The sequence below is a fragment of the Amblyomma mixtum genome, chromosome 9 (assembly GCF_055824585.1).
Source record: "Amblyomma mixtum isolate Tamu chromosome 9, ASM5582458v1, whole genome shotgun sequence".
Classification (NCBI taxonomy): domain Eukaryota; kingdom Metazoa; phylum Arthropoda; class Arachnida; order Ixodida; family Ixodidae; genus Amblyomma; species Amblyomma mixtum.
Window position 1 is genome coordinate 83,636,420 of NC_143020.1, and position 25,881 is coordinate 83,662,300.

Sequence of the window (25,881 nt, forward strand, 5' to 3'; positions counted from 1 at the left end):
ACCAAGGCAAACAGGAAGGGCTACGCCGTGCGTTCGCCTCTGCCCTTATCTACAAGAAAACCTTCTGTCTTCTTCATTCTCTTCTCGCTCTCTAACGCTCTTTCCCCCAAATTCTTAATCCGACCGTCTTGTTTACTATCAACGCTGCAAATCAACAACCGCCTCCCCCCCCCACTCAGAGAACAGCCACTTTGGCGTTCCCTTCTTTTCTCTGTCTGGCACGCATTCTATCGAGCAGGCTGCTTGTGCAGAGCACCCGTTGAACGCCAAGGTCGATCGCTTGGGTTACTTCTCCACTTTCGCTCTTTCTGGTAAACGTCAGCGCTCTCCCTCCCTCTTCGCCGTTGTTCTTCTTACTGGAGTCCGCCCACCTTCTCCGGGGTTGCTACCCTCTCAATGGAAGCCTTGACGTTTTCCTATATGCCGAAGCACGGCCCAAGACTTTCGCTGTCGTAGGAAGGGTGCACAAGTGGCAGCACCCGTTCTTCAGCTGGGCAAGCAGCCCCCAAACGAGGACTATCCACCGGCTGCGTTAACCATGCAGGCTGCACTGCTCATCTGTGCTGCTTTGCTGCTCCCGGTGCGGCTCCTGTGTCTGCGCGTTCCAGTGCTGAGCGAAGCTGCCGCTTTCCTGGGCACCTGGATATTGACGCTAGTGGGCAGCTATGGGCTGGCCTGCTTCATATGGAGCAAGACGCTGAGGAAAGCTGTCTCGACCGAAGGCAAAGCAGTGCTGGTGACCGGTGAGTAGCCTTTTGGAGCCCATTGTCAATCCTTTGCACTAGAAGGGCGTCAGAAAAAGTTCAGTGAATTACTGCAGCCACCAAACTAATTTGTACTTCACGGGACATTCTCCTGAGAGCTTGTCGTTCTGGATACCTTGCGTAACTGACAGCAGTATTATTTCTCGCTCTTAAGCCTTGGATTTGCATGGAATCCTGATTAGCGTCTAAAACTAACGGAACGACATGGATATTATAGGAAGCTCACGAGCGCGATAGATGATAATTCAGGTAGCGTGCTATGAGCACGGCAACTTCTTAACTTGTGAACGCCTCGAAATAGTCAGCACCGCTAATTTTTCAGTGTTCAAGAAGCACTTACAGACAAGTTAGAAGTTGCAATATCACTGAGTGAACAAAAGGCTCCCGATTATTTGTACTGGCGCACGCTCAAGCCGAGACGCGATGCTCCGATCATTACCATTAGGCACGTTTTATTGGAAGCAAGTACGATAACGCAGCAGGCAAGTTTGCACATCTCATTTATTTAAATGCAGCGCACGTTTACGGCTGAGTCCACACTCGCGCTTTGGGCCCCTTACAAACTTCCTCGTGTTGACGCCAAGACTTTATATTGGTTTAGTTTTTTGGGGTTTAACTTCCCAAAGCAACTCGAGCTATGAGGGACGCCGTAGTGAAGTGCTCTGGAAATTTCGACCACCTGGGGTTCTTCAACGTGCGCTGACATCGCACAGGACACGGGCCTCTTGAATTTCGCCTCCATCGAAATTCGGTCCCCGCGGCCGGGATCGAACCCGCGTCTTTCGGGCCAGTAGCCGAGCGCCATAATCAGTGAGCCACCGCGGCGGGAGATTTTATATTGTTCAGTGCTGGATGCGCAATTATGTAACATTGCTTAGAAGGAAAGCTCGATTTAGTGCCCAATGTGGAACGAATGCTAAATTTGTGGTGGTTTGCTCTGCCACTCGATGGCAGCAGTTCAAAATCGTAAAAGCAAGACATCTACAGAGATTGCTTTACTGGCTAAACACCTTCGTTGCACTTTCGTTAGAGAACGGGGGCAGATGAGAAGGGAACGTATTGAAACTGTGGCGTAAACAGCTGACGCGAAGGCAGGTTATAAAGACGATCAGTCAGAAAAACCAAACAGACCAAGAAAACAGCTGCAGAGCGCAGGGCTGCGCTATACGCTGGCGCGGCATGTGTCGAGAAACGCGCCTGCGCGTACGCACACTGTCTATTTGTACAGACTGCGCCGGACTGTAGGGAACATATAGCCTGGCGCTATTCGATAACAGGCAACGCGGTGCAATATGCCTCCACGACTTCCACCGGGACCAGCTTTTCCATCACGTTCGTACGGCGAGTGGCATAGGTTTTGCCATTAGAGCTCCTCTTTTGTGGGGATCGATATGTCGATGCTTCAGCAGGGTCTCTTTGATCAGGCGATTAGCAGCGTCCTCAGATGTAGCGCTCTATTGCATTCCAAAGTACTATTGCATTCCAAAGTATACAGAGAACGCGCGTGCTAACAGCGCTGCTTCGACACGTGCAGCGCAGCGTTGCCGGTCACGCGGTCCATATACTATCCTGGGAAAAGCAGCCGTTTGCACTATGAATGGAATTGCACTCTACCAGGCACCTTTCTTTTGAAGTCGACGTACGCAAGGCTAGCATACATTAATTCCTTGAAGCATGGTGTATTGCATGTTAGGAAACAAATGTTCTTAAGACTCTAGAGGACTTAAAGGGGTTCAAAGGTATATATGTCGTCCCCTCTATTTTATCTGCTCAGTGGAAACGCTAGAATCTGTGGTGCATGCAAGTTTTTCCGGTTTATCTAACAAGGGGGGGGGGGGGGGGGGGCACTTGTCTGAGAAGGATCACGCACGTTGCACATGGGACGTGGGAATGTAGTGTTCCTAGGGATTCTCGAATGCCATGGTTGGTTTAGTGCCCTGAAAATACCAATTAGTTTGTCGGGATTGCCAGAGAGGTGACTAATTAAAGAACGTTGCTTTTGCTCCTACCGGGTTTTGCGTCGTCACTTGCTTGACAAATTGTATCGTCAACACAGTTTAGTAACGCCCTGGGTTTAATTACTGGCATCATATTACGCAGTACGGCTTCCCACGTGGTCATTTCTTGTGCAGCTCAGTTGAGCAGTTGCTCCCGTGGCACACAGACTAGACATCAGGCTTGCCGATCAACCGCATACAAGTAACTTTGCCAGCACTTAACGAAAGCGTAATCAGACTTTTATTCTCTAACTCATAAACTAGTCTAATTTCTTGCTAAGCTTAGGAAGTGAATCTTCACTGAATAACGTATCGATAACAAAGCGCATTGTGTGTGTTCTGTGTGCCGTCTTTCTCATCCGTTGTCTGGCAGCGCTGTGTTCCAAAAGGATAACATATCGACATGGCTTTATCGATTGCGAATAAAAGCTGACGTGTTTGGCTGTCTTCATACCGGGCTAAGACTGCACAGCTATAGATAACAAAACCAGCCCCCCTTCCCCCCCGGCTTGAGGCTTAGCAGGTGGGGCAGGGCGAAAACGAAGCAATTCAAATGTGTCAGCGATGTCAGTGATCTTTTTTTACCCTATTTAAGGTAGAGGACGCAAGCTTTTTCCGTGTAACGTGCGCTGCAGAATATTTGCCGTAGAGGCAAAGCGTGTTAAGGTATTGTTCCCATGACAATGACTAGAAGGCACTGTGTGTAGAATGCGAAAATACGAACGCAAATTACAGAAAGAACCAAATTTTAGTACCAACGACCAATCACTGTGAATGGCTGGTAGCTACTCGTGACACTAGGCCTGCTATGTTGGCAGATAGTAGTACAGCATTTACCAAGTTACAGTAACATGCCATTAAAATTAGCTAATTTCGCTAAAACATGGATAAACCCAATTTGCTTAAAGTTGCACGGTTTTTTTCAGTGCGGAGTATGAATGCCTGTTTTTCTTGACTAATGAACTGTCTAACAAAATAAGTAATACTGTGAAGAAGCAGCATCTTCGAAGGTTATAGTAAATTTACGAACTAAGCGTGATAAGAATGTGCTTATATTAATGGTGATATTGATGATATTAATGGTCCTGGCTTTTCACCCCGGAAAACCTAGCACCAGGCCAGCGAAAAACGTGTACCAATTTAAAACCGGTCTCTACACATAGGCACCGGGGATCGAATCTCTCATTTTCCGGAAACGAGGCCGATGCTCCAACGACTACAACACCGTTGCGTTCAACAAATATACCTTTTATTTATCGAAATTTTGGCGGGTGCAGCATTTTTCAGGATGATTTTCAAGCTGTATTCTGGGGAAACTACTTTATTCCCTATTACAGTTTAGGGCTATATCTAGCGCATAGTTCTCCCTTTATCTAACGCATAGTACTTCGTTCCGCGGAATGTCTTCCTGCTTTTGTTTGTGGCGGCGAGGTTTTTCTTCTGGCCACGTGAGTGGTTCATGCACTTGTCGACGCCGAAGTTGCAGCCGGCTGCTTGATTTCCCAGTAGTTCGGTGCATGCGACACCTCGAAGCTTGAAAGCTGCACTTTACGCGGTTAAGTCTTATTTCCCCATCCGAAACTGTCACCTGTGGCGGTCTGGTGAAGCGGACAGTTCATAATGCAGCACAAATGAAAAGAATGTCTAAATGCGCGGACAAAAGTTTAAGACCTTCACAGATGGCACACAGCAACACAGGGTTGCATGCTCGAAAATGACAGTAATGTCAGAAGCAGGCAGTTGTCATCATCTGGCGGCTCTTCAGGGAACGTGACGTGATTGCAGCTGATTGCAGTCGATATATATATATATATATATATATATATATATATATATATATATATATATATATATATATATATATATATATATATATATATATATATATATATATATATATATATTCAAGATTATCAGCTTGTAAGGTTGGACGAGTGGTCCATACACGAGGGTGGCCCTTAGCCGCATATATACGGTATACTAATAGATATAACTTTACCAATAACTACAAAGATAACATCACAAATTACTGCCTGAGCAATGGCATAAAGCTCGTCCTAAACTATAACAGAAAATGTTAGGGAAATTGTTTGCAACAAACACAGTTTCATACCACAGCCTCCCGTTTAAAAGCAGCCGATTGTATGGACCGCTGAGACGATGACGCCAAAATGTTGGCCTTACATTTTCGTTTCAGAGCCGTTATCGGGAATCCATTCCTTCTAACTTGTCGCTCTAGTTAAGTCTTTGCACAAAATTGTTATGAAAAGTATAAATGCTTGTACACACCTCAACGGAGCTAGTTGCGAGCCGTGTTGTCGGACTGCTGCTCTATCGGCGTAGCCTCATAGTTGCGGAGGCCTCGGAATCCGATCCGGTGACGTAATGAGGGTGTGCTTGAAACCCTGCACGTGTCATATAAATGAGTTTGAAAATAGACTGCGCTAACTGACTGGTACAGCTGGCGTATTTCGTTGCAATGAATACTACGGCAGTTGTCGCACAGCAGTTCCGGTTTTTATCAGCCGCAGTCACAGGTACTGTCCAGAATTGCACGATGCTTGTCTGCTGTTATATATGCTTGCTTTTCCTTGGTTCACTTGTATCGAACACAGGCGTATCGAGTTGGCTTTTGGTGCTGGTATTCTTCAGCCGCATTCACGCATGTCGGGGCTGTTTGGATCAAACAATTGTGAAGAAAGCTCTGAAATTTATCGAGTAATACTTGGGCTGTCGAACGTGGCATATACACGACGCGTGAGCCCTGACCCCCTCTTATACCAGTGTTGTTTTTGCTCATTACGTAAGAAAAATGGTGTCTGAAAAATGCTGAACACTTAAGACCAATGCAGGGATAGAAACTTTGATGGTTTCATGTTTTCTTTGCAGTTTTCTTGTTAATTGTTTTGGGCGTTCCTGATAAAATGCCTGCAACCAGCAAAACCAGCAGCTTTTTTTTTATACGAAGCTAAAAACTCACCTTCTATGGATTTTACTGCTCCTGTTGCCTTGCATCCAATTTTGTTTTTCTTTTTGTGGTCTCCAGGTTTCCTACACCGATCAAAAGGCTACTACTTCCGCTGTGCTTTCTTTTTTGCAATTTTCAAAATGACAAAGGAAGAAAGAAATTTAAAAGTGCTTCGTTTTTTTTTTGTGAGCAAATCCGTTTCGCAAGCGTTACATAATTCCAGGCTTAAGCATGACCCAGAACATAAGGTTTCGCGTGCGATAAAACGAAAGAATGACGATTACGATACTCCCTAATGCGAAATTTGAGCTCAGCTCTGTAGGTGTCTCAGGCTCCGCAGGCTCACTGTCTTTCTTTGCTGTGCCGGCGGCATGTCTGGCAACGATATTGGTTCGATAGCAGTATTAGTAGATGAAGATGTGCAATGCACAGCGCAAGAGTCTGTTGCAGTTCAACACGAGGCGTGATCGGCGGCCAACCAGAGACGATCAATCATTGCTTTGTGTGGTGCGGTGATGCAACGTTTTTCTGGGACATACTACAGCGGACAATCGAAAAGGTCACTGAGATATCGCCGTGCACTACAAGGTTTTTCCTGTCCTGACAGACTCCGAGATTCCGCGTGATCTGTTACTGCTATTAGACTTTTTAGCCTGTAGAAGAGTCGCATGGCGGATCGACACTCAGAACCACCTCGTTCATCGAGTCTCTGTTCAGTGGACCGTGCGCCTTAGTGCGGGGGGTTTATGCTATGCAAGACCGGAGGCCTGAATAGCTGCCGATTCTTGACACATTTGTCTGTCTCCCCCAATTTTGAAGTGTTGGTTGAGTGCAGTGTACGAAGACACGAAAATGTGTGTGCATCGCGGAATAGTGCGTGTGTACGTAAAGCATATGGTAGCTAAGCGAGATTGATTTTAATACAATAAGTAAAAAAAATGTGGCGATAGCCTATGCTCTCGCGCTGTGTCCAGCGAGGCTGATCTGTCGCAGCGCCGCGGATTCGAATCCCAGTCGCGGCAAAGTTTGTTTTTATTTATTTATGGTTTGGCTCTGTTACATCGACGACGGCGCCGCGGCCCAACCCTCGAACGGGCGCTCAAGATTGTTTTTTCAGTCCCGGACTACTGGCTGACAGGTCTCGGCTTCCGCGCTGACAGGAAAAGCGTCATGGTCACATGACCTACTTGCCATAGGCTGCTTGCGGACTCGCCGCCAGAGCTGGGCTCCCCCTCAGTTACCGCACCAGGAGGCTGTCATCTGCTAGCAGACGACGCAAGCCATGGCCACCACGACGCCGAAGCAGCGCCCTGCGCTCGATCATGATACTGAGTCGATTTGAAGACCGTACTGTCAGCTTAGCGCAGGTGCATTACAGAACTCAGCTTCGGAGGTATGCTCACCGCTACTGCTCGCGCCGGAGTTTGCACAAAGTAGCCCAACTCGTTGCGGATAGGCAGATAGACGAAAGCTTTCGCAAAAATGTTGACGGCAAGCGCTATAACAGCTCCAGTGTACGAGTGGTTCACCTGCCATGCTTTCAGGTAAGCGCGCAGACAGCATGTCGCAAAACAAGCGAACAAGAACCTCTTGAAGACACGAGCAAACAATACGCGCTAGCTGCGAATGCGCGTCCGTGTGCGGTGGATTTCAAGAAAATAAATCAAGATGCAAGCACAAAAAGTCTTAGGAGCTCATGTGAAGGTTTAACGCATGATATCGTCCTCCAGGAACACGAAAAGTACGCAAAATGCACACAGTCTAACTCAATATGGCTGCCAGCGCGGCGCGCAGCGGTTGTCTGCTGCCTTCCCCGCAGCCCCAAGTAGCCCGCGGACTGCCATAGGCGAAAAACGAACGCGTTGCTATGGCGACACAGGCAGGTGGGCGGAGCTTTCGGGCTGCCCGAGAAAAACAAATACCAGACTCGAGTCCGCAAGTAGTCCCGGACAGTCCGGCAGTGAAAAACAAATGCGGCCAGTGAAGAGAATAAAATGCTCTAACGTCACATCCACTTTGTTCGCGTCATATCGCGTCCATGCCTGCCGAGCTGTAGACTCTGCATTCGTTCCTTGCGTCGCCGGCAAATGCAGCCTCGACTGCCCGACCGTATCGGCTCCATCGGCCGCCGCTCGCCCCTAGCGGTCTGGTCGTGATACCATCTACGGAAGAGTGGGAGCTGGCTGCGTGGTGGCGGGAACCTTGCCTCCCGGCAGCCGGCGTGCTCATTTCGCGGCCATTGGTGAAGAGCTAGCCTTCACCGACCGAGCGCTCGATAACCTCACGCCCCGCGTTCGGCGCCTTCGGACCAGGTATCATGCGTGACCAAGCTCAGCGTTTAGGACGAATCAGTTCGAGGACGGAGTCAGCAAAAGTGCGGTAACTTTTTCGGTTTACTGAATCATTATGCAGTGCAGGGGAGTGGTGGGAACGAATTCGCTTTTCGGCGTCCTCGTAATGACCTTATGCAAATGCTGTCTCACCTTTTGGAGTAGCGCGTAGAAAGGTGTTACCTTCGCGTAAAAATATTCCTACTTCCCGCTTGCTTGCGATAACCTTAAGGAGATCTCGAGCATTCGGTTTCTTTTTGTAGAAGGGGAATTCTTCATATCGCTAATTTCTTAACTTAAGCGCACCGTAACGATAGTGCTGTGTGGTTTAGTTTCAGTAGTGTTTCTTATTGATGACGTGTTTTGGTATTATTGTCTTGGTAACATCTTGCCGTTCAGGATCACGTAGACAGTTCGGCGAATTCGTCAGTAATCAGAAAAGCTATCCGCTGCAACATAAATAAGAAAAAAGGCTTGCATAGCTCATTTTTATCCCTGATTTTTTTCCCGCACGACAGGAGAAATTGTTTCGATTGGATGCCACAGAACACATACTTTCGCACAAGATTTTTAAGGAGATATTCTGCGTGTTTGATATAGCCATCAATTCAAAATATCCAGCTTCGATATATACTGGCATGAATGTATTCGCTCTGCTTGGTCAGCGTTATTTGGGCAAAATATAAACCACTAACGTATTGTCTATATACATTGCAGGATTAGTTTGGGACACTTTTGTTTGAGTTATAGTAGAAAAACTGCCCCGCTTTTTTATCATGGTATAGCACTATGGTTTTCATTTTCTCGTCTCGGCGCTCATCACCAACGGGGCCTAATATTATTTATCTTAGTTTCTCCCAAGTTGCTCGGTGCACGTAGTTTTAAAAGTACAATACCGACCGTCTTCAGATAGCATGCACCGTTCTAGAAAGATTCTTTTTTCTTGGTCTTATCGGTGGTCCTTTGTGTGTGTGTACCTCTTCAAGTGAGATAGGTTCAGGTCTTGTCACCGCATTCGCTATCATGATTGCTCAGTGCGTGGACATGGGTAAATCGCGTCCGAATCTTGCAAATATGATGTTCAACATACACGATTATGAATAAACCCGGAGCGCCAATGCTCGAAGTGTTGCGATTATATGTACAAAAAAAAACATAACATAGCAACATGGTTTTCGCGCCAACCTCAAAAAATGTCAAGATAAAAATAGCCACTCCTTCATCACATAGGCGATATGCCTTCTTCATCAAAAATAGCAATGCAATGGTGTTTACTTCTCAGCTATATACCATGGCCTTTTTACATTATCTCTAAAAACAAAAGGTCCCGAAAGGTGGGGGAAAGAGTTCCCTTTAACGAACATGGATGCAGTGCTTACTCAAGCAGCACAGGTAATGGGCCTAATAATGCAAATGGCTGGTTTCATTCTGGTGCTTAGTAGGACTGTACTTTGCCAACACATTTCCAATATTGGGCCGATTTACTGTGCTGGTTGCGTAGTGTTACAGAGGTCAACTTTACTGAATCATATTCTGAGGAAAAATTGACTCTCTCTCTCTTTCTGAGTATTTGACGCTTGTACGGCAGCAAAGGACGAATTTTTGGCTTAGGCAATAGGTTCTAAAAATTCTCCCGCCACTAGAACTCAAACTCGTGACGTTTACATCAAGGAAGGCTGGTCAATGCCGTTCTGTAGCAAATGGCTGTAAAGCATCCTGCGGGATTCGGGCTAAAAATTCCGTGTCGACACAGGTAGTGTACTTAGAAATTAGCCGATGATGGTGGGCACCTGTAATTACCTTTTTGGTCTTTTATAGTTTATGAAAGCTCCGTTTTGGGTGAGAGTGGTACCTCTGTAGTTAGAATGTCGTAGTCTCAAGATGCAGGCGAACTTCGCTTTGTCCTCAATGGTTCTTTAAAGGGACACTGAGGAGAGCACTATTAATATATTTTTTATAGCAAAATCCGATAGTTCGGCATGTCATGGCTTTGTTGCCACTTGGCCGGCAGCGAAAAATGCATTTATTTCTAAGAAATTTGGATTCGAAGTTGAAAAGGTTTTTCCCGCCGCTGTGATTCAAACTTGGGATTCGGCTATGACGACAGAGGACTAAGTGACGTGAAACATGACGTGATGCAGACTCCGTGATTTCTGGCTGCCAGCAGTGCGGCCTAGCAGCAGCCGAAAAGAAAGCTACCGCCGGCCGCACGTTGAAGGCATCTATCGGCTATTGCGGCCGTCGCTACAGTCGCTTCGCTTACGTTTGCACCGGCGTTTTGCGAGCGTTACGATGGATCTCGTTCTCGAAGTCGTCAACGAAGTTCTCGCAAATAGACACCTTTAGCATACCGTGTACCTTGATACCGCTAGCGGAATACCGGGAGCCCGCCTAACGCCGGCGAGCAGGCGCTGATTGGTCCCGATGCTTCAGGCGAGCGCGTAGCTGCCCGGCACGTGGCGCCATCTGGCGACGTCAAGGAGATTTGCGCATGCATTGGCTGCGCCTCAGTGATTTGTGCTTCTCGTTTCCTAGCGTTGCTAGAACCATTGGTTCCAGCAACACTGTTTTGTTATATGACGTCATGACGCTTGTACTTGCGAGTTTGGCCTGTGGCGGCGATACCTGTATTTTGGTTCTTGCTCTTTTCTACGTTACAAGAGCTTTGTTGTCAGTATGAGTGGCGTTTTTGTAATCAGGAGCTGGTATTCTGTCGATACAAGCCAACTTCAATTTCTCCTCAGTGTCCCTTTAAGGGATTACAGAAGTAGAGGAAACCAACTCCGTAACCTGTTAGCTTTTGGTAAAGACAGCATGCTGAAATTGGTTATGTCTACGATTGCCATTTTTCGCAAATCACTGATAGCGCACGCTTATTTGCTTCGATGCTGTATCGCCCGTCTTGGGTCTGCTTGGGAAAGCAGTGCTTACAATCAATTGGCAAGTGACCGCGGATCAGAACTCAGTCGCATCACCTGGTGACTTCAGAGTTGTTGAGACCGTCAACGACGGTGATGACAAGCGTGAAGATGGATCTGTGAGGCAGGCATGTAAAAATGGTGCTCTTTTAACCAGGTTGAGAGTAAATTCTCGCGGCTGTGTGCAGATTATGGCCTTACTTGGTAAGTGAGCATGAAATCGTCGTGTTAACGAAGCGAATACGTGAATCTGTAAAGAAACTTCTTACACGCTGTGTTTACTTAACGATGTTTGGTAAAACCTGCTTCCCTGTTGCTGTTCTGTATGCGATAGGATACTGTGTTCGAGTGGATGTCGCCACAAGAGTCGAGTCTTTGTGTAATGCAGAGAAGCTCAATGGCAAACTAATCGCTGATCTTAAAGGGACACAAATGAGAAGTATTTGAATAACTTCACTTGCGGAAGGTGCGGAGTTTGATCCCCAGTGCCACAGATGACACAAAGGGTACAAGCATTTCCCTGGCCTGGCACTCGGCTTCGTTGAGGAGAAATGTTTGGAAATCTGTCTTGAATCCCACCTTCAGTGTCTAAAACACCTTTCGTCATGGCGCTCTTTGGTCAAAGTTGCCCTTACGCCGTAAAAATGAATTATCACCACAACCATACCAAAAATGGCCTGGCTTAGCTTATGGTTAAGCCTAGGATGCGAAGCATACCGCCGGCGGAGGCTGCGCGTCCGCAAGCGAGCGCACGAGTTGAGCCCCAGCTTTCACAGCTGTTGTGACGTCATCGCCCCTAGCGGAAGGAGCGGGAGTTAGGCCGCCGGTGGAGGCTGCGCGACCGCAAGCGAGCGCACGAGTTCAGCCCCAGCTTTCACAGCTATTGTGACGTCATATCACGTGGTACGCCGATGTAGGTCAAGTGGTAGCTACGCGGCCGCGCGCGGCGCAACAAGGAAGAGCTCGGTTGTGCGGCTAGTATGCTTCGCATAATAACTGAATCTAAGCGGGCTAGGGTCAGGCTGGCTCAGTCGGAACTGAGGAGAGAACAGGCACTCAGTGAAAGCGCTCGCTTCTCTGATTTGACCCTCATCTATACGGCCTCGCATACTTCCACGTCGACGTCTCGGTTTTCTGCTTATCGAAAATCGCCATCAACTGAGACAAGGTTGAGACCCGCCTCGACCTGACGGAGGATTGAATAAAATTAGGAGGTAAAAACAGATGGCTTACCAAGATAATGAGCTGAAAGAAAAATAGAGTAGGCTATGTAACAGACGTGCTGAAAATTCCGGGTGTTGTGGTGGGCATGAGATGGCAGTTCAGATTAGACTCGAGAGCCTTTTGTTTGAGAATGCACCTTTGTAAGGAAGGTCGCCCACTACATACCGCATTTATTTACTCGAGACTCAACACGATAACGACAGAACATTAGGTAAAGAAAAAAATGCGAAAAAACTTAACTGCGAACACACAGACTGGTTGCATCGCAGAACTGGTAGTGGATAAGTTTGGGCCTTATTTCCCTTCGTGGGAACTCGTAATGCAGATAGAGGCTAAAGGCGATAAAAACGTATGGTATATAGGGCCATGACTGCGGTGTAAAGGACAAAAAAAAAGGAAGGTTAAAAGCTATTTAAAACTAAGAGGCCACTGAAAAAAGAACGATAAACGGGTACAGGGAAAGAAAGGCCTAAGCATTCGCTGCGGCGCCCAGGAATGCAAGCTCTTTCTTTGAAAAACAGATAGGTGTGTTTACGTATTGATCATCTGCACAGTAACTCTCCACTGCTTCTGTGATTTCCTTAGATAGTCTATCTCGTCATCTGCCTATGATGACGCAACGTTTGAGGTCAGGAATACAGTTACTATCAGCGGTATCTTTGATGCGGTCACATTTCTTGCAAACCTTGGCGAGATTCCCTGTGATTGCTGCATTGCCGATATTTTTTTCCTGTTCTTTATGTCGTATGTTAATACACCTGTCAGCTTTCTCCGATATACGTTTTCCCGCATGACACCGGCACAGGGGACGTAATGAACAGAGAGAGGCTCTGTCGACACCCAAAGGGCGCCGCAGGGTTGTTCACTTTTGATCGAAGTGCGGGAAGTTTGTTCGGAGCCGAGGGAACTACGACCACTCATGAGCGTTGTGCGACTTTTTCGTCACGATGGCTGATTTAGCATGGATGACATTACAACTTTTTTCCGCTTGCTGCTGGATGCAACAGGGACGTCATGTTCACGGTGCTTCTTGATTATCAAGTTCAAGAACAACAGCGCGAAAAAAACAAGGACTAAAGGAAGATAACACACAGACAGACGCTGTCTGTGCCACGGAAATTAGTAATCAAGCCTGCCACGGAATTTAGTAACTGTAAAGGGTAGCTTGCTGTTGCAAGGCGTTCGGTCTGTATTCTACAACTGTCATGATACCTGTGTTTAGTTTGTTTCATTCGGCTGTCACCCGTAGAAACAAAGGGATATTTGAAACTGTCTACATACAATGAAAATTCGTTTATAGTGCTAGATTATAGCGGGTTCACTTATTAAAGGACTTCAGTATGTATTTCGTGATTGATAGTTTTAATTTATCGTCATAAGTTCGATCCGGAAGTAAATATAAAAATGGCTCTTTAGTTCGGAAACAACGTTCTTCTCGGTCTGGTTGCATCTGTATGTCACATCTCACGCCACGCTTAATGCATAATTTCAGTTATTAACTCTGTGAATCGCAGGCTGCGACACAGGCTTTGGCCATCACGCAGCGAAGCGGTTCGCTCAGGATGGCTTCACGGTGTTCGCTGGCTGTCTGGACGCTGCCAGCGACGGCGCCAAGGAGTTGGCCATGCGAGCCAACATACATGTCCTCCAGTTGGACATAACCAGCGACGACCAAGTCTCCAAGGCTCTTGATGAAGTGAAGAGAAGCCTTGGATCAAATGGTGGGTCACTCTTCCCAAACGGTGCATTATTGGAAGTCATCTGAAAGCTATTAGAAGTCATTTGGAAGCTATTAGAAGTTATTTGGGAGCCATTAGAAGTTATTTGGGAGCCATTAGAAGTTATTTGGGAGCCATTAGAAGTTATTTGGGAGCCATTAGAAGTTATTTGGAAGCCATTAGAAGTTATTTGGAAGCTATTAGAAGTTATTTGGAAGCTATTAGAAGTTATTTGGAAGCCATTAGAAGTTATTTGGAAGCCATTAGAAGTTATTTGGAAGCTATTAGAAGTTATTTGGAAGCTATTAGAAGTTATTTGGAAGCTATTAGAAGTTATTTGGAAGCTATTAGAAGTTATTGCTTAAGTTAATAGAAATTATTGCTTAAGTTATTAGAAATTATTGCAAGTTATTAGAAATTATTGCAACTTATTAGAAATTATTGCAAGTTATTGCAATTTATTAGAAATTATTTGCAAGTTATTGCAAGTTATTGCAAGTTACTGCAAGTTATTGCAAGTTACTGCAAGTTACTGCAAGTTACTGCAAGTTACTGCAAGTTATTGCATGTTACTGCAAGTTATTGCAAGTTATTGCAAGTTATTGCAAGTTATTGCATGTGACTGCAAGTTATTGCATGTTACTACAAGTTAGAAGTTATTAGAAGTTATTAGAAGTTATTAGAAGTTATTGCAAGTTATTAGAAGTTATTGCAAGTTATTAGAAGTTATTAGAAGTTATTGCAAGTTATTAGAAGTTATTAGAACTTGCATCGAACTACCTCTGAAAGTTTGCTGGAGAAATAGTGACAAGGTCGTTCGAGTGTGCTGTCTGTAATACGTTCAGGTAGCATGTGGCGCTTGAGATAGGCTAATTGCCATACTGGTCCAATTTACCTAGGCAAACTCTTAGAGGGCTGATTCCTTCATGACGGCCGAGCAGAAAATGACGGTGATGGTCAAGAGGCACAAAACGGCAAAGGAAGTCACCGAATATAGACATGTTTGTTCTTCTGACCGTGTAAAATATGTCCGAAAAGAAACCTATATAATGGGTACTATAGCACACTGGAGGTGTGGCAACATTAGAATCTTGCAAACTGCGCTTTATAATCGTCGCAGGCCAGGCTCATGGCCAGCTTATTGCTATCTCAGTAAACGCCAGAAGGGCACAGAGGCAATGCTGATAGACAGAGGCATGCGCGCATAACGAATCTATGAACAGCAAGCCATTAAGAAACTGAGCGCTAACTTGACGTCAGACGATCCTTCTGTAATGAATGAACTTCTGCACTTCCGCACAGTCAAGCAGGCTTCCCAAGAGCATTGCTTAATGTTCAGCGTTTTCAGGGTTTGCATTCTTTTCGCGAAGTATGACGTCGACGTTCAAGTAAGCGTATATCGTAATTTTTAATTCACTACTTCGGTTTTTTGCTTTATTTATTCGTTTCATTCTTTCTTCGTTCTTTTTTTTGTTCCGTTAGCTCCGTTTTCTTTAGTAGCGCATTTTTATACCGTCTCTTTGTTTAGCAGTCAAACGTTTCATAGACTCCAGCGCCTATGCTTGTGTTGTTGTCGTCTTGCCTTTACTAAGCGATTTTTGCCTGCTGTTGCCATATGCTTTGTGTGGTAGCTCGCTAATTCCGAGAATCCTGTTTTTAAATGTACCCCCTGCAGAAATATACAAATCTGGACTGTCTACAAAGGTTTATGAAATATATGTAACTTATACGACAAAATTATACAAAATAGGTTGGTGCCTTATGCTGTCCGTCGCACACAGGTGTTAAACAAAGTATTTAGCTGGGCATAACTTGAACACTTGCTTGTACGTGAGCGCAAAGAGATTGGAAACCGTTTTAAGGTGAGATAACAAGAAAATTCCTTCGGCTCGGTGCTAATGAGTCGACATGCTTTAATTTGAAGCACCTGGCTACCTGGCTCGCACGGGAATGAAGACGCAGTAGACTAGTTGCTGAAGTTTATAATTAAGCAGCAATTCAATTTTCACGTGTGAGTTGAGAAAATATCACGAGAAAATTAATTTCTTCTTACTATTTTGCCTGCGGTTGTACTGTCGTGCACAACTCGAAAAAAATGAGGCATCTAAATTTGATACATTCACCGCAAATGGGGCCTCGCTTTTCGTTCAAAGCACCATGTTTTTCCCACAGGATGCAAGACAAAGTATCTGTGCAGATTATGATAGATTCACCAAGGCGTCTGCGTAAAAGAAAATACTAGGACAACTTTGCCCTTGTGGTTTGTGGCTACTTGCATAGCATTATTAAGCAGGAGGTGAACGTGGTGACTTCCAGCTACGTATAACATGAAAGTGGCGTGAATGTGGATCACTTTAGACAAAGTCCCATATATTGCAGCTCCATATGCCACTAAGTTCTAGCAGACATGTTGTGATATCTCTATACCGCTCGTACTCTCCTTGGATTCGTCTTCGACATACCGAGCTTGAATTTTCCGCCCTGGCTCCCAGATCTATGGGCAGTGCTGGCCAATGCCGGGGTCACAGGGATGGGCCTGGTCGAGTGGAACTCCATGGAAAGAGTCAAGAAAATCTTCGAAGTGAACGTGTTCGGCCATGTGCGGGTCGCTAAGACATTCCTCCCTCTGCTCAAGAAATCCAGGGGACGTCTAGTCATCGTGACAAGCGGTCTTTGTGAGTATGCCTAAACTCTATAGGCTTGCTATTAGTACCTTATGAGGGCGACAAGCGGAGAACGTTGTATTGTTAGACATTACAAAGGCACCTACTTGAGCGTGTACGCTACAGCACCAAAATTAAAAAAAAAAAACAAATAAAAAAAGTTGAGTCGGATTTTTACGGTATTGTTTTTATTTGGATTCCGGGGGGGGGGGGGGAGGAGGGGGAGTGGCGTTGTTTTCGCTGCAGTGCTTGGCGTCACAGAGCGTTCGCTATCTCGATTGTCATCGACGCACATCGTCCCAGCGAGCGGCCAGCAAAGCCGCTGAATAGATGACGGACTCGACGTCCTCATCGGACCGAACGCGTTCGTAGGCCATGACACAAAGTACTGTTTCTTCAAGGCGTGATAAATGCGTAAAAGACTATCCCAGCCAAAATGGTGCGCAAAAGCTTCAAGATGTGCGCAACTAGCAACAGCTTTGTGGTGAATCTTTTACAGCGCTGAGGAAGCCTTGGATGAGAGCTGAGATAGCGATAACTGAGATTATTAAATCAAGCGCTACATCGAGCTTCCTGAAATTGAGTTCATCCGACCAGGAAGCAGTACTAATCTGTGCAGTTATAAAATTTCCTAGTCATACTTCCTTCTCCTAAGTATATGGGTTACACGACGGTCTTTTTTGTTGGCTACCTTGGTGTTGATATTCGGGAGGTGCTGGTCATACGAATTTGTGGTTTATTGCGTGAAAATGTGGTATATAACCTATGTTATTTAACGCAGGGAGAGAAGCGGAACCTGCCCCGCCGTGGTGCCTCAGTGGTTATGGCGCTCGGCTGCTGACCCTAAAGACGCGTGTTCGATCCCGGCCGCGGCGGCTGAATTTCTTGAAGGCGAAATTCTAGACGCACGTGTGCTGTGCGATGTCAGTGCACGTTAAAGAACCCCAGGTGGTCGAAATTTCCGGAGCCCTTCACTACGGCGTCTCTCATAGCCTCAGTCGCTTTGGGACGTTAAACCCCAACAAAACAAACCAAACAAACCAGAAGCGGAACCAGCCGTATGGCCTTAGCCAGTCTTGGAAGACAACTAGCTCGAGCTCATGAGCGTTGCTACTGGCTCGAGAAAAGGCGGCAATTCATCTTTACTTTTAACACGTTTTATGGTTTTGGGGGGTTAACGTCCCAAAGCGACTCAGGCTATGAGCGACGCCGTAGTGAGAGGCTCTGGAAATTTCGACGACCTAAGGTTCTTTACCGTGCACTGACATCGCGCAGTACACTGGCTTCTAGAATTTCGTTTTCATGAAAATTCGACCGCCGCGGCCGGGACAGAACACAGGTCTTTCGGGACAGCAGCCGAACGCCATAACAACTGAGCTACCGCGGCGGCTTACTTTTAACATTAACGACAGCGATAACGCATTATTCAGTGGCAAAGACTAGCTAGACGGATGGTTCTTTCACCTTTTTTTGCAATTGTAACAACCTTAGCTGTCGTTATCTAGGTTTCCATTCGAACAACTAACTACTTTAACGAGATTGCTCCAAATTTTCATATTTTCCACCAGGTCAAAGAGAAAATGTAAAAGCCGCGATCTTTCAGCTCTTAACAGCCCTTCAAATGATAAGTTTCTTTCACTGCTTATGAACAACTTACAGACAACATCCTTATAAATCGCCAATGTTGTTTTTGTTTTTCTTCCTCATTACGAGTTTTGTCTAGGACGCTTTTTTCCAGAAATGTGCAAGTAATGTGAATATGTATATTTTATAACTCATTGTTTCTTTTTACGCTTCACTGTGCTGTTATTAACTGCTCTAAAACGCACAAATAACACTAACAAGTTGCAAAACCTGGCCTATTTCAATGTGTTATAGGTACCTGTGAAGATTAATTTGCCCTTCCTGTAGTAATTCCGGATGGGATTAGCGGCATCTGTGAACGAATGAAAAATTTAATAAATAACTACTGTACTGATTCGCTCAAAACCATGCCGTGGTGTAAACATTTACAGTAATATTTCTGCGTACATTCCTGATAAAATGCGGAACCGCGTTAGTGCAGCTGCGGCAGTTGGTTTGAAGTTGTCCATTTTTGTCCATTGTCCATTTTGTCCATTTTTCAACGTACCATCCTTGAAATGCCACATAGAATTTTTGCTCCCGTCGCTGTGGTTTTCTTGCTATGACGTTCAGCTACTGAGCTCGAAGTAGGGGGTTAGGGTGTTGCAATCACAGGAGGGCAAAAGCATTTCGATTGAAGTTAAATGCGAAAACACCCGTGTGTTTTCTCATGTCAGTGGACACTAATGAACCTCTCGTGTTCAAAATCCGGAGGCCTCTATTATGGCGTTTCTCATGGCTGACTTGCAGCCTCGGGACATCAAACCCTCGCTGCCATACCGGGCATGTTTGGTGACAGAATAAAGGCATAGCTTCCAGGACAACCTTATCTTGATTAGGCAGAATGCGAAATAACAAAGAAAGTTATTAGATTACGAACATGTAGTTTGCAGCAAAAAAAGTGCGGTTTGCTGCGGTGCGGCCTGTGGCTCCTTATACAATTGTCGTCGTAAAAGAAGCTTCATGAATGACTGTTCTTTGTATCCCAGAGATGCGGTCTGTTTTTCGAGACCTGCTGTGGTGAAGTATTTCAATTTAAGTTCGATGGTTGGGATCAATCTAGTCGTTACAACTGGGCTCCTGCATTACAACTGGTATCTCCTGCATTATATAACTTTTACAGTCCCTCCAATTGTACGAGCCGACGTTCTCCAGGTTTACTCTGCTCTGTGAACAAGAGGAGAATACCAGGAGGCACCCCACTTCACTGCTTCTTCATAAAAGATCAGTGAAAGCGAACATTTCACGGTGGGACACTTTGAAACTAAGTAATTTTATTTTCTTCCTATATGCAGGCAGGGTAACCATACCTGGAACTACAGTGTACTGCATGAGTAAGCACGCCATACTCTCGCTAGTCGACGGACTCCGAAGGGAATGCGGGGAGGCCGGCGTGGATGTTGCTGCCGTGGAACCCACTGCTTATAGGTAAGCTCTATTTGGGAATACTTATACTCCGCTCCATAATTTAAAGAGACGGAGGGCGAGCTACTCGTGTAATACACCTGACACCTGTTACCTTAGGCTTAGGAGAGGGGCTTAAGGAAAATTTATACGGAGTGTGGTACAAAGCAAAACTGCAATTTCGCGTGCTGGCGCTCAAGCGTATTGATAAATAGTATCTATGCCGAATGCACTGATTTATTAAGTAGTTTCCAGCTTTTATTATATGAAGATGTGTGCTCTTTCGGGTGATAGATAAGATAGCGAATTCGTGTGATGAAGGCGCAAACGCAGAACCAGAGACATCTGGTGTTGGTTGGTGTTGCACCCACCATGCAAATATTTGCATAGACCAGGTAGTACACCATCCTACGAGGTTAGGGTGGGCAGTGCGAATGAACGTTTTAAATTTAGCAGTCTTCATTGGTAAGTATGGAACTGCATAGGATTACACGAAGGATGATGATGATGAATTTTTATGGCTCAAGGGCACCTCTGGCCAAAGAGCGCCATGGCACAAGGTTGCTTCTTCTATTCAAGGTGGGGTCAAAGACCCATTTCCCAAGCATTTCACCCTAATGAAGCCGAGCAACAGGCAGGAAAAAGCTTGTACCCATTGTAACATCAGTGGCTACCGGCGGCACTGCGGATCGAACCCTGCACCTCCCTCATGCGAGGCGGATGCTCAGACCACTAGTCCACCGCTGCGGTCCAACTCCATGAAAGAAGTGTTGCAGTTTGTGTTACCGGATACCCAGGCCCAGAACTACCTTAGTGAGGAGCAGACCACGACTAGCGCTAGAGGCAAGTGAACCATACAGAGTTTGAGCAAAAGACTCAGGAAGGTTTTAACTGCAGGCGCCACCTCCTGGCTTCCACCAAGAGCGAAAAATCTACTAGCGTGACGGCGCCTCGATGGAAGGAAAGTTGTTTTCGTGCTTCAAGTAAAGCTTCGAAGTTCTGACTTACACTGTCATACTAAGTTATAGAAGCCAGTAGATGCAGAATAAAATGATATATTTATTATAATTTGATGAAATGAACGCTAGCGCAACAAGGATACTAACAAGAAAGGGACACCACATTGCTACGATTGTTTGACACTGCTTTTGCTAAGAGATGGCCTCCTCTTATGTCTTTCATCAAAATCTGTGTAGGGGTTAGGGGTTTGTCTGTTTTTCCTGACGTTGCTGCTTCTTTTCCACGTGTTGGATTCAGAGCGATAATGCGATGAGCCTCATGCTTGAGCTGCATGTTTAAATATGCCACCTTTCCGTACAATAAACAGTTGGTATGTGCGCACGTGGTGTCCCTTCTTGTTAGTGTCCTTGTTACGCCAGCGTTCATTTCATCATGCACTAACTGGCCCCTCAAGCCATTCTTCTGGATTATTATAATTTGTAGCCCTTCAAGAAAACTAACCTGACAGATTCAGCTTGTTTGATCGTGGAGGTTGATCTACACTTGAATACCTACTGATTTTTAAAACCAGTTTGAACGTCAAATCCATAGCTTCTTTTTAACGGTATGGAATTCAGATGTTGGAGGTGCTAGTTATTTGTTTCAAGATAGAAACCACCGAAGAAAGTGGAACAGACGCAGTCATATCGTTACGGCTCTGTTTGCAGTTCTCTGCTCAAAACATAGCGCTGTGATAGCTAGACGGTGAGAGCAACTTACCCAGTAGATAGTCAAAGCTGCACGATTCCTGCACTTAGTTTGGTATATCTGAGCGACAAGAAATTCTCCCTTGTGACGCTAGCAAGAAGGATCATAGTAGCACCCACTGCTATTTTAACTTCATTTATTTGTTTTCATTATGTGTGCTGCTATCATTTGTTTTCACCATTTTGTTTATGCCTGGGTATGTATGAACATTTTTTGTTGGTTTTTGAGCCTGTATGCTTGAATGATGTAATTTTTCGTCTGTATTCGCACGTAGGTGAGCACGATTATAATTTTATAGCAGTAAAGAGAAAGCAAGTGTTTTTTCTATTTCGCAGATACAGGGAATTCTAAGCTCGCATTCTTTTTGGCTCGGTCAGCTGTAGCCATAAAAAGGCAAAAAAGAAGGCTAGTCATATAAATAAACACTTCCTCTTCATAATTTGTAACTTCTCCTGAAGTACCTCATATTTTTTCGTTAATTTCGCAGGACCAACATGATTGAGAACATTGGCTGCCCCAGATACATCGAGGCGGACCTCAAGCGCTTGCCCGACGAGGCAAGGGACCTGATTCCCGAGGACAGTCTCGGCCGCTGGGCCAAATTCACGGGCGGAATTTTCGACCTCATCACTCGCGATAATCCCATGGAAGTGGTCGACCAGATGAGTCTCGCCGTGACGGACAGTAGACCACGACCCTGCTATAGGGCCATGACTCTACAGGACAAGTTCTGTCTGCTCTTCGTCAAGCTCTTCCCGGATGAAGTTCTGGACGTTTTCTTCACCCTTTTCAGGGCGGCAGTGCAGTTTGTGAAGTAGAGCAAAGTGCTGACTGTGAGACCAACTTGCCTGTGTGGTAGCAGTTCGTAATAAGTGGCGTTCCTGCCAGGATTTCGGAGGCATAGTGTGAAAGACTTCTCAGCTGCGACTTCTGGCCGCAAGCACCTCCGCGGAATGAACTGCCCGTTGCGAATGCAAAAAACAAACTGTATACTCACTTTTTCAAATGTGAACATCGTGAAGTGCAAATCTAGGGCAGGCACGAATCATTGTGTGAAGTTCTCATATTGTTTAATTTTTATGCCATTTAGTTTGTGGAGATATGAGACCAACTTTCCCTATTATCAGCCGTGACCTCGAATCGAGGCTGCTTCAGGATGGATGACCTGCTTCATTTACTAGTTTGCAGGGTTGAAAGCTGTGTATGAAACGGTAGACGCGCTGCAGAAGCCATCCGTATACACGCTACCAAGAAGACACGTAACTTAGTTGGGATGGACGTTCTCCTGCCGTGACCTTTGCCGTTGGAGATGGTTGAATGAAGCGGTCTGAAATGGCTTGTGAAGAGAAATTTTCATGTAGTTAATTGCGAGAATAAGCCTCTTTGAAGTTCGCTGCTGCCAGTCACAGCGTGGAGCTGCAAGGCTGGTAAGGGTGGTACGGGGAAGTTCGGAAAAATATCTAAAGCCTCCTGAATGCCGAAAGCCAAAGGCATACTGCAGTGAATTTGGCGAGTCAGTAAAACCACTGGGAGGCAGTGCTAACGAACGGAGGCGAATGTTTTAGAAAATGAGCTGTCGACTGAGTGACCCGTAGAGCAAAAAAATCGATTTATTTTTTTAGTATAAACCGGCTATAGCATGCATTTCACGCAGTGTTGATGGCTTGCTGAAAGACAAAGCAATGTGGCCATTGGTTACGTATATTTGCTGACAATGCCGTCCACTGTGCCAAAGTGCCTACTGAATTTAATACGATTACTTTCAGTAACAATACATGTGCCAAGGTCGTTAGTGTAGAAATCAGATTGTTTTTATTGAAGGGGATACTTCGCTTGCGCTTGTAGCGGTATATGCTATTCAGATGTTGTGAATACTACACACTTGGGCTGTATATAAGGAACTGTGTATGGCATGCATCTTTAAATATATATTTGAGACCGAAACTTTTGATTACTACTGACTTGCATTGTGTGTGAGGAAATTTTTATGGCATGTATATGTAGTTGTATGTTCGAGATAGAAACATAGCATTTTATACCTTTTAGGCATTTTGGAAAGTTTAAATGGAACTATTGACTCGCTACGTGTGATAAAGTTAAGGTTGTACTAAAAAAAGTTGCTAGGTTGATATCATTAACCAGCAACATGGGAGCAAAAAAGGCCGTTCGCGATAAGCAAGACTACTGAGTCTCTATTCTTATTCAACATGCAGCAGGCGTGAGAACATATCAAAAGCACTGACATCTGAGCTAATCGGTGAACTGGTAGCAGTTGAAATGTAGCGCAACCAAAAGGCGGGTAACGAACCGTGCTCTGTTTCTGCAGTCTTGTATTTTTTGTCCGAAGTAATCTAAAGACATTTCTGAACATGTTGCCGAAACACTTGCGATTCCATCTGAATTGCTGGGAGGGGTACTAGATTGACACAAATATTTGCCACAGAATTGCCAACTCGATCCGTAGTTATTCTAACCTTTATGAAGGCAGCGTTCTCATGGTATTCGTCGCTGCTCACACAAACGATATCGTTGAAGTCCGTGATGCTCTTATGCACGACCATTCTCCGAAGCAACTTTTCTTCGAAATTAGACGCCGACGCGACGCCAAGCTTCTCCGGTCTCCGTCAACAGGAAACAAATACCCTCAGATATCCATGTATAACAGCAAGAGGTTCGTCTAAGGAGGCCATTCGCTTTTTTATTAAGTTTTTTGCGAAGAAAATGAGTGTTTCTAGGTAACTTTTTTTATGCCTACGGGTAGAATGCTGCGTTTTTACTTGTGTATTTCGATCTAAGAATAAAAAATCTCTGAATGCGCTGGTACACAATTTTGTGCTGTGATAAATGAGTGAAATAAATTGTTCAAAATGTGCATGTCGAGTACGTATTCACACGGAACTGGGTATTCACTGCCACTGAATGCAAAAAAAATTTAATTAGTAACACAATGAGGTAAGTATGATCGGCATTGCATACTTATAGCGCCCGGCGACGCTATAAAGCGCAAGCGCGGAGATCGGCGTTCCCGCGATAGAAGAAAATAAAGATGGACAGCGCGTGCTCGGAGCGCACGCCCGGCACGGGCTATTCGGAACTAGAAGCCTGCCACGCTGGTCATCTTGCTCTGGTGCTCCGCTGCGACCACGCAAATCTTCAACAGTGGTGACCCGGCGAACCGTGCCTTCTATCCCTGCGGCGTCCTAGCATGGCGTACTGGCAGGACCCAAGTTTCGACCCGCCGCTCCCAGCGTTCCGGCCTGCAGGCGTCGGCGGGTGGTTCGCCCAACTGGAGGCTACGATGTACCTGAACGGTATTACCGTCCAGCCGTTTAAACAAGCAGTCATTTGCGACATCCTCCCGACCGACCTCTTGCGTCCGCTCACCTACTCTGCCTTGGGCTGCCGGCCATACGATGAGCTGCGTGCGGCCGTCTTGGCTGACTTCGGCGCCTACTATGTTCCGCCGCCGCTCTACGACGCAGCGGACCCGTTTTCGCCGCCACCAGCCTCTGGCCCTGCACCGGCCTCGCTCGCGCCCACGCAGCCTTCATCAGAACCCGGCCGGCCTCAGCAGCCCCTCGCCGCCTCGCCGCCACTCCAGTCCGGCGTCTCCGGCCCGGCTTCTTTTGCATCGACCGCACCAGACGCTGCCGCATCGCTTCCGACAGCACATCCTGCTACTCCGGACTCGCTAGCAGCACTGTGCGACGACTCCACGGCCCCAAGTCCGCAGTCATTCCCTCAGCAGCTCGGTGAGGTGCCTGGCCCACCGCGGTTTGCCACGTTAGCGAACTCAGCGACAGATGCGCCTCGCGCCACCCTGTTCAGCACCTCCGGCCATACCGCCTCCCATAACGATGATACAGCGTCTACGGCACAGCCCGGTGAGCACCTTCTCTCATCTGCAATATGCTGCCGTCAGTCGAGCTCTTCCTCGACGAGTGCTCCATTCCGCCAACTTCTGTACCCTACTGCGTAGCATCGCTGCCAGCCGAAAGCTCACCTGCCGCCTCATCGCTCATTCCGCCAAAGCCGTCAGTCACTGACCTGAGCGATCGTGCTAAAGACGAAGTGAAATTGCCGCCACCGCAGCATATGCCACATACCAGCCCCACTACCTCGGCGGCCACACCGCCTGCCCAAGATGCCCGACCCCAAGCCCCTAGTACTCTCAACCACTTGAGCCCTTTCAGCAACGAATGGTTGGCTACCCGCACCGAGTAGTGCAGCAACTGTCCATCCACCAGCTGTGTCTGTTGCTGTCAGCCAGCCGTCTGATGTAGCCGTCTCAGCTCCACGGCCTGTCACTGCCACAACCTTCTTGCAGCCTCCCACTGCCGACCATGCCCACACGCCAGTCAGCACTGGCCCGTCGCTCCGGCTGCCACTCCCGCTTTACCCAAGCACCTGGCATTGAGCCCAGCAACTTCTTCCGGAATCGTCACAGCTGTCGCCGTTATGTAGACGGTCCCACCACAGCTGCATGGAGCCGTTTCGGCCGCTCCTGTGCTTGTGACCGCGTACACGGCGCGTCAGGTCCCCATGGACATCAGCCGCAACGTTCC

At 46.4% G+C, this 25,881-nt stretch overlaps 2 protein-coding genes across 3 annotated transcripts in view; one reads left to right on the plus strand and one right to left on the minus strand.

Moving 5' to 3' along the window:
• LOC149329920 (estradiol 17-beta-dehydrogenase 2-like) overlaps nt 1–25,881 on the minus strand; it is a 73,956-nt gene that overhangs the window by 26,496 nt on the left and 21,579 nt on the right. The window contains exon 1 of one of the 2 annotated variants that reach the window (XM_089560656.1): nt 5,051–5,180. The exons of the other annotated variant lie outside the window; for it this stretch is intronic. The gene's annotated coding sequence lies outside the window, so the exon portion shown is untranslated. Of the gene's footprint in view, nt 1–5,050; nt 5,181–25,881 lie in introns of those variants that run through there. 2 annotated transcript variants of the gene reach the window in all.
• On the plus strand, nt 272–24,085 carry LOC149329921 (retinol dehydrogenase 16-like). Its single transcript, XM_089560661.1, has 5 exons — nt 272–743; nt 13,716–13,922; nt 16,412–16,594; nt 19,501–19,633; nt 21,804–24,085. Exons 1-5 carry the CDS (start codon nt 539–541, stop codon nt 22,132–22,134), a joined length of 1,059 nt encoding a protein of 352 aa, XP_089416787.1. The 5' UTR covers nt 272–538; the 3' UTR covers nt 22,135–24,085.

Bases quoted from the DNA above. Each gene is read 5' to 3' on its own strand.
- LOC149329921 (XM_089560661.1), top strand. From the start codon at position 539: ATGCAGGCTGCACTGCTCATCTGTGCTGCTTTGCTGCTCCCGGTGCGG. The intron at 744-13,715 runs GTGAGTAGCCTT...TGTGAATCGCAG, and splicing joins CAAAGCAGTGCTGGTGACCG to GCTGCGACACAGGCTTTGGC. The intron at 13,923-16,411 runs GTGGGTCACTCT...CCTGGCTCCCAG, and splicing joins GAGAAGCCTTGGATCAAATG to ATCTATGGGCAGTGCTGGCC.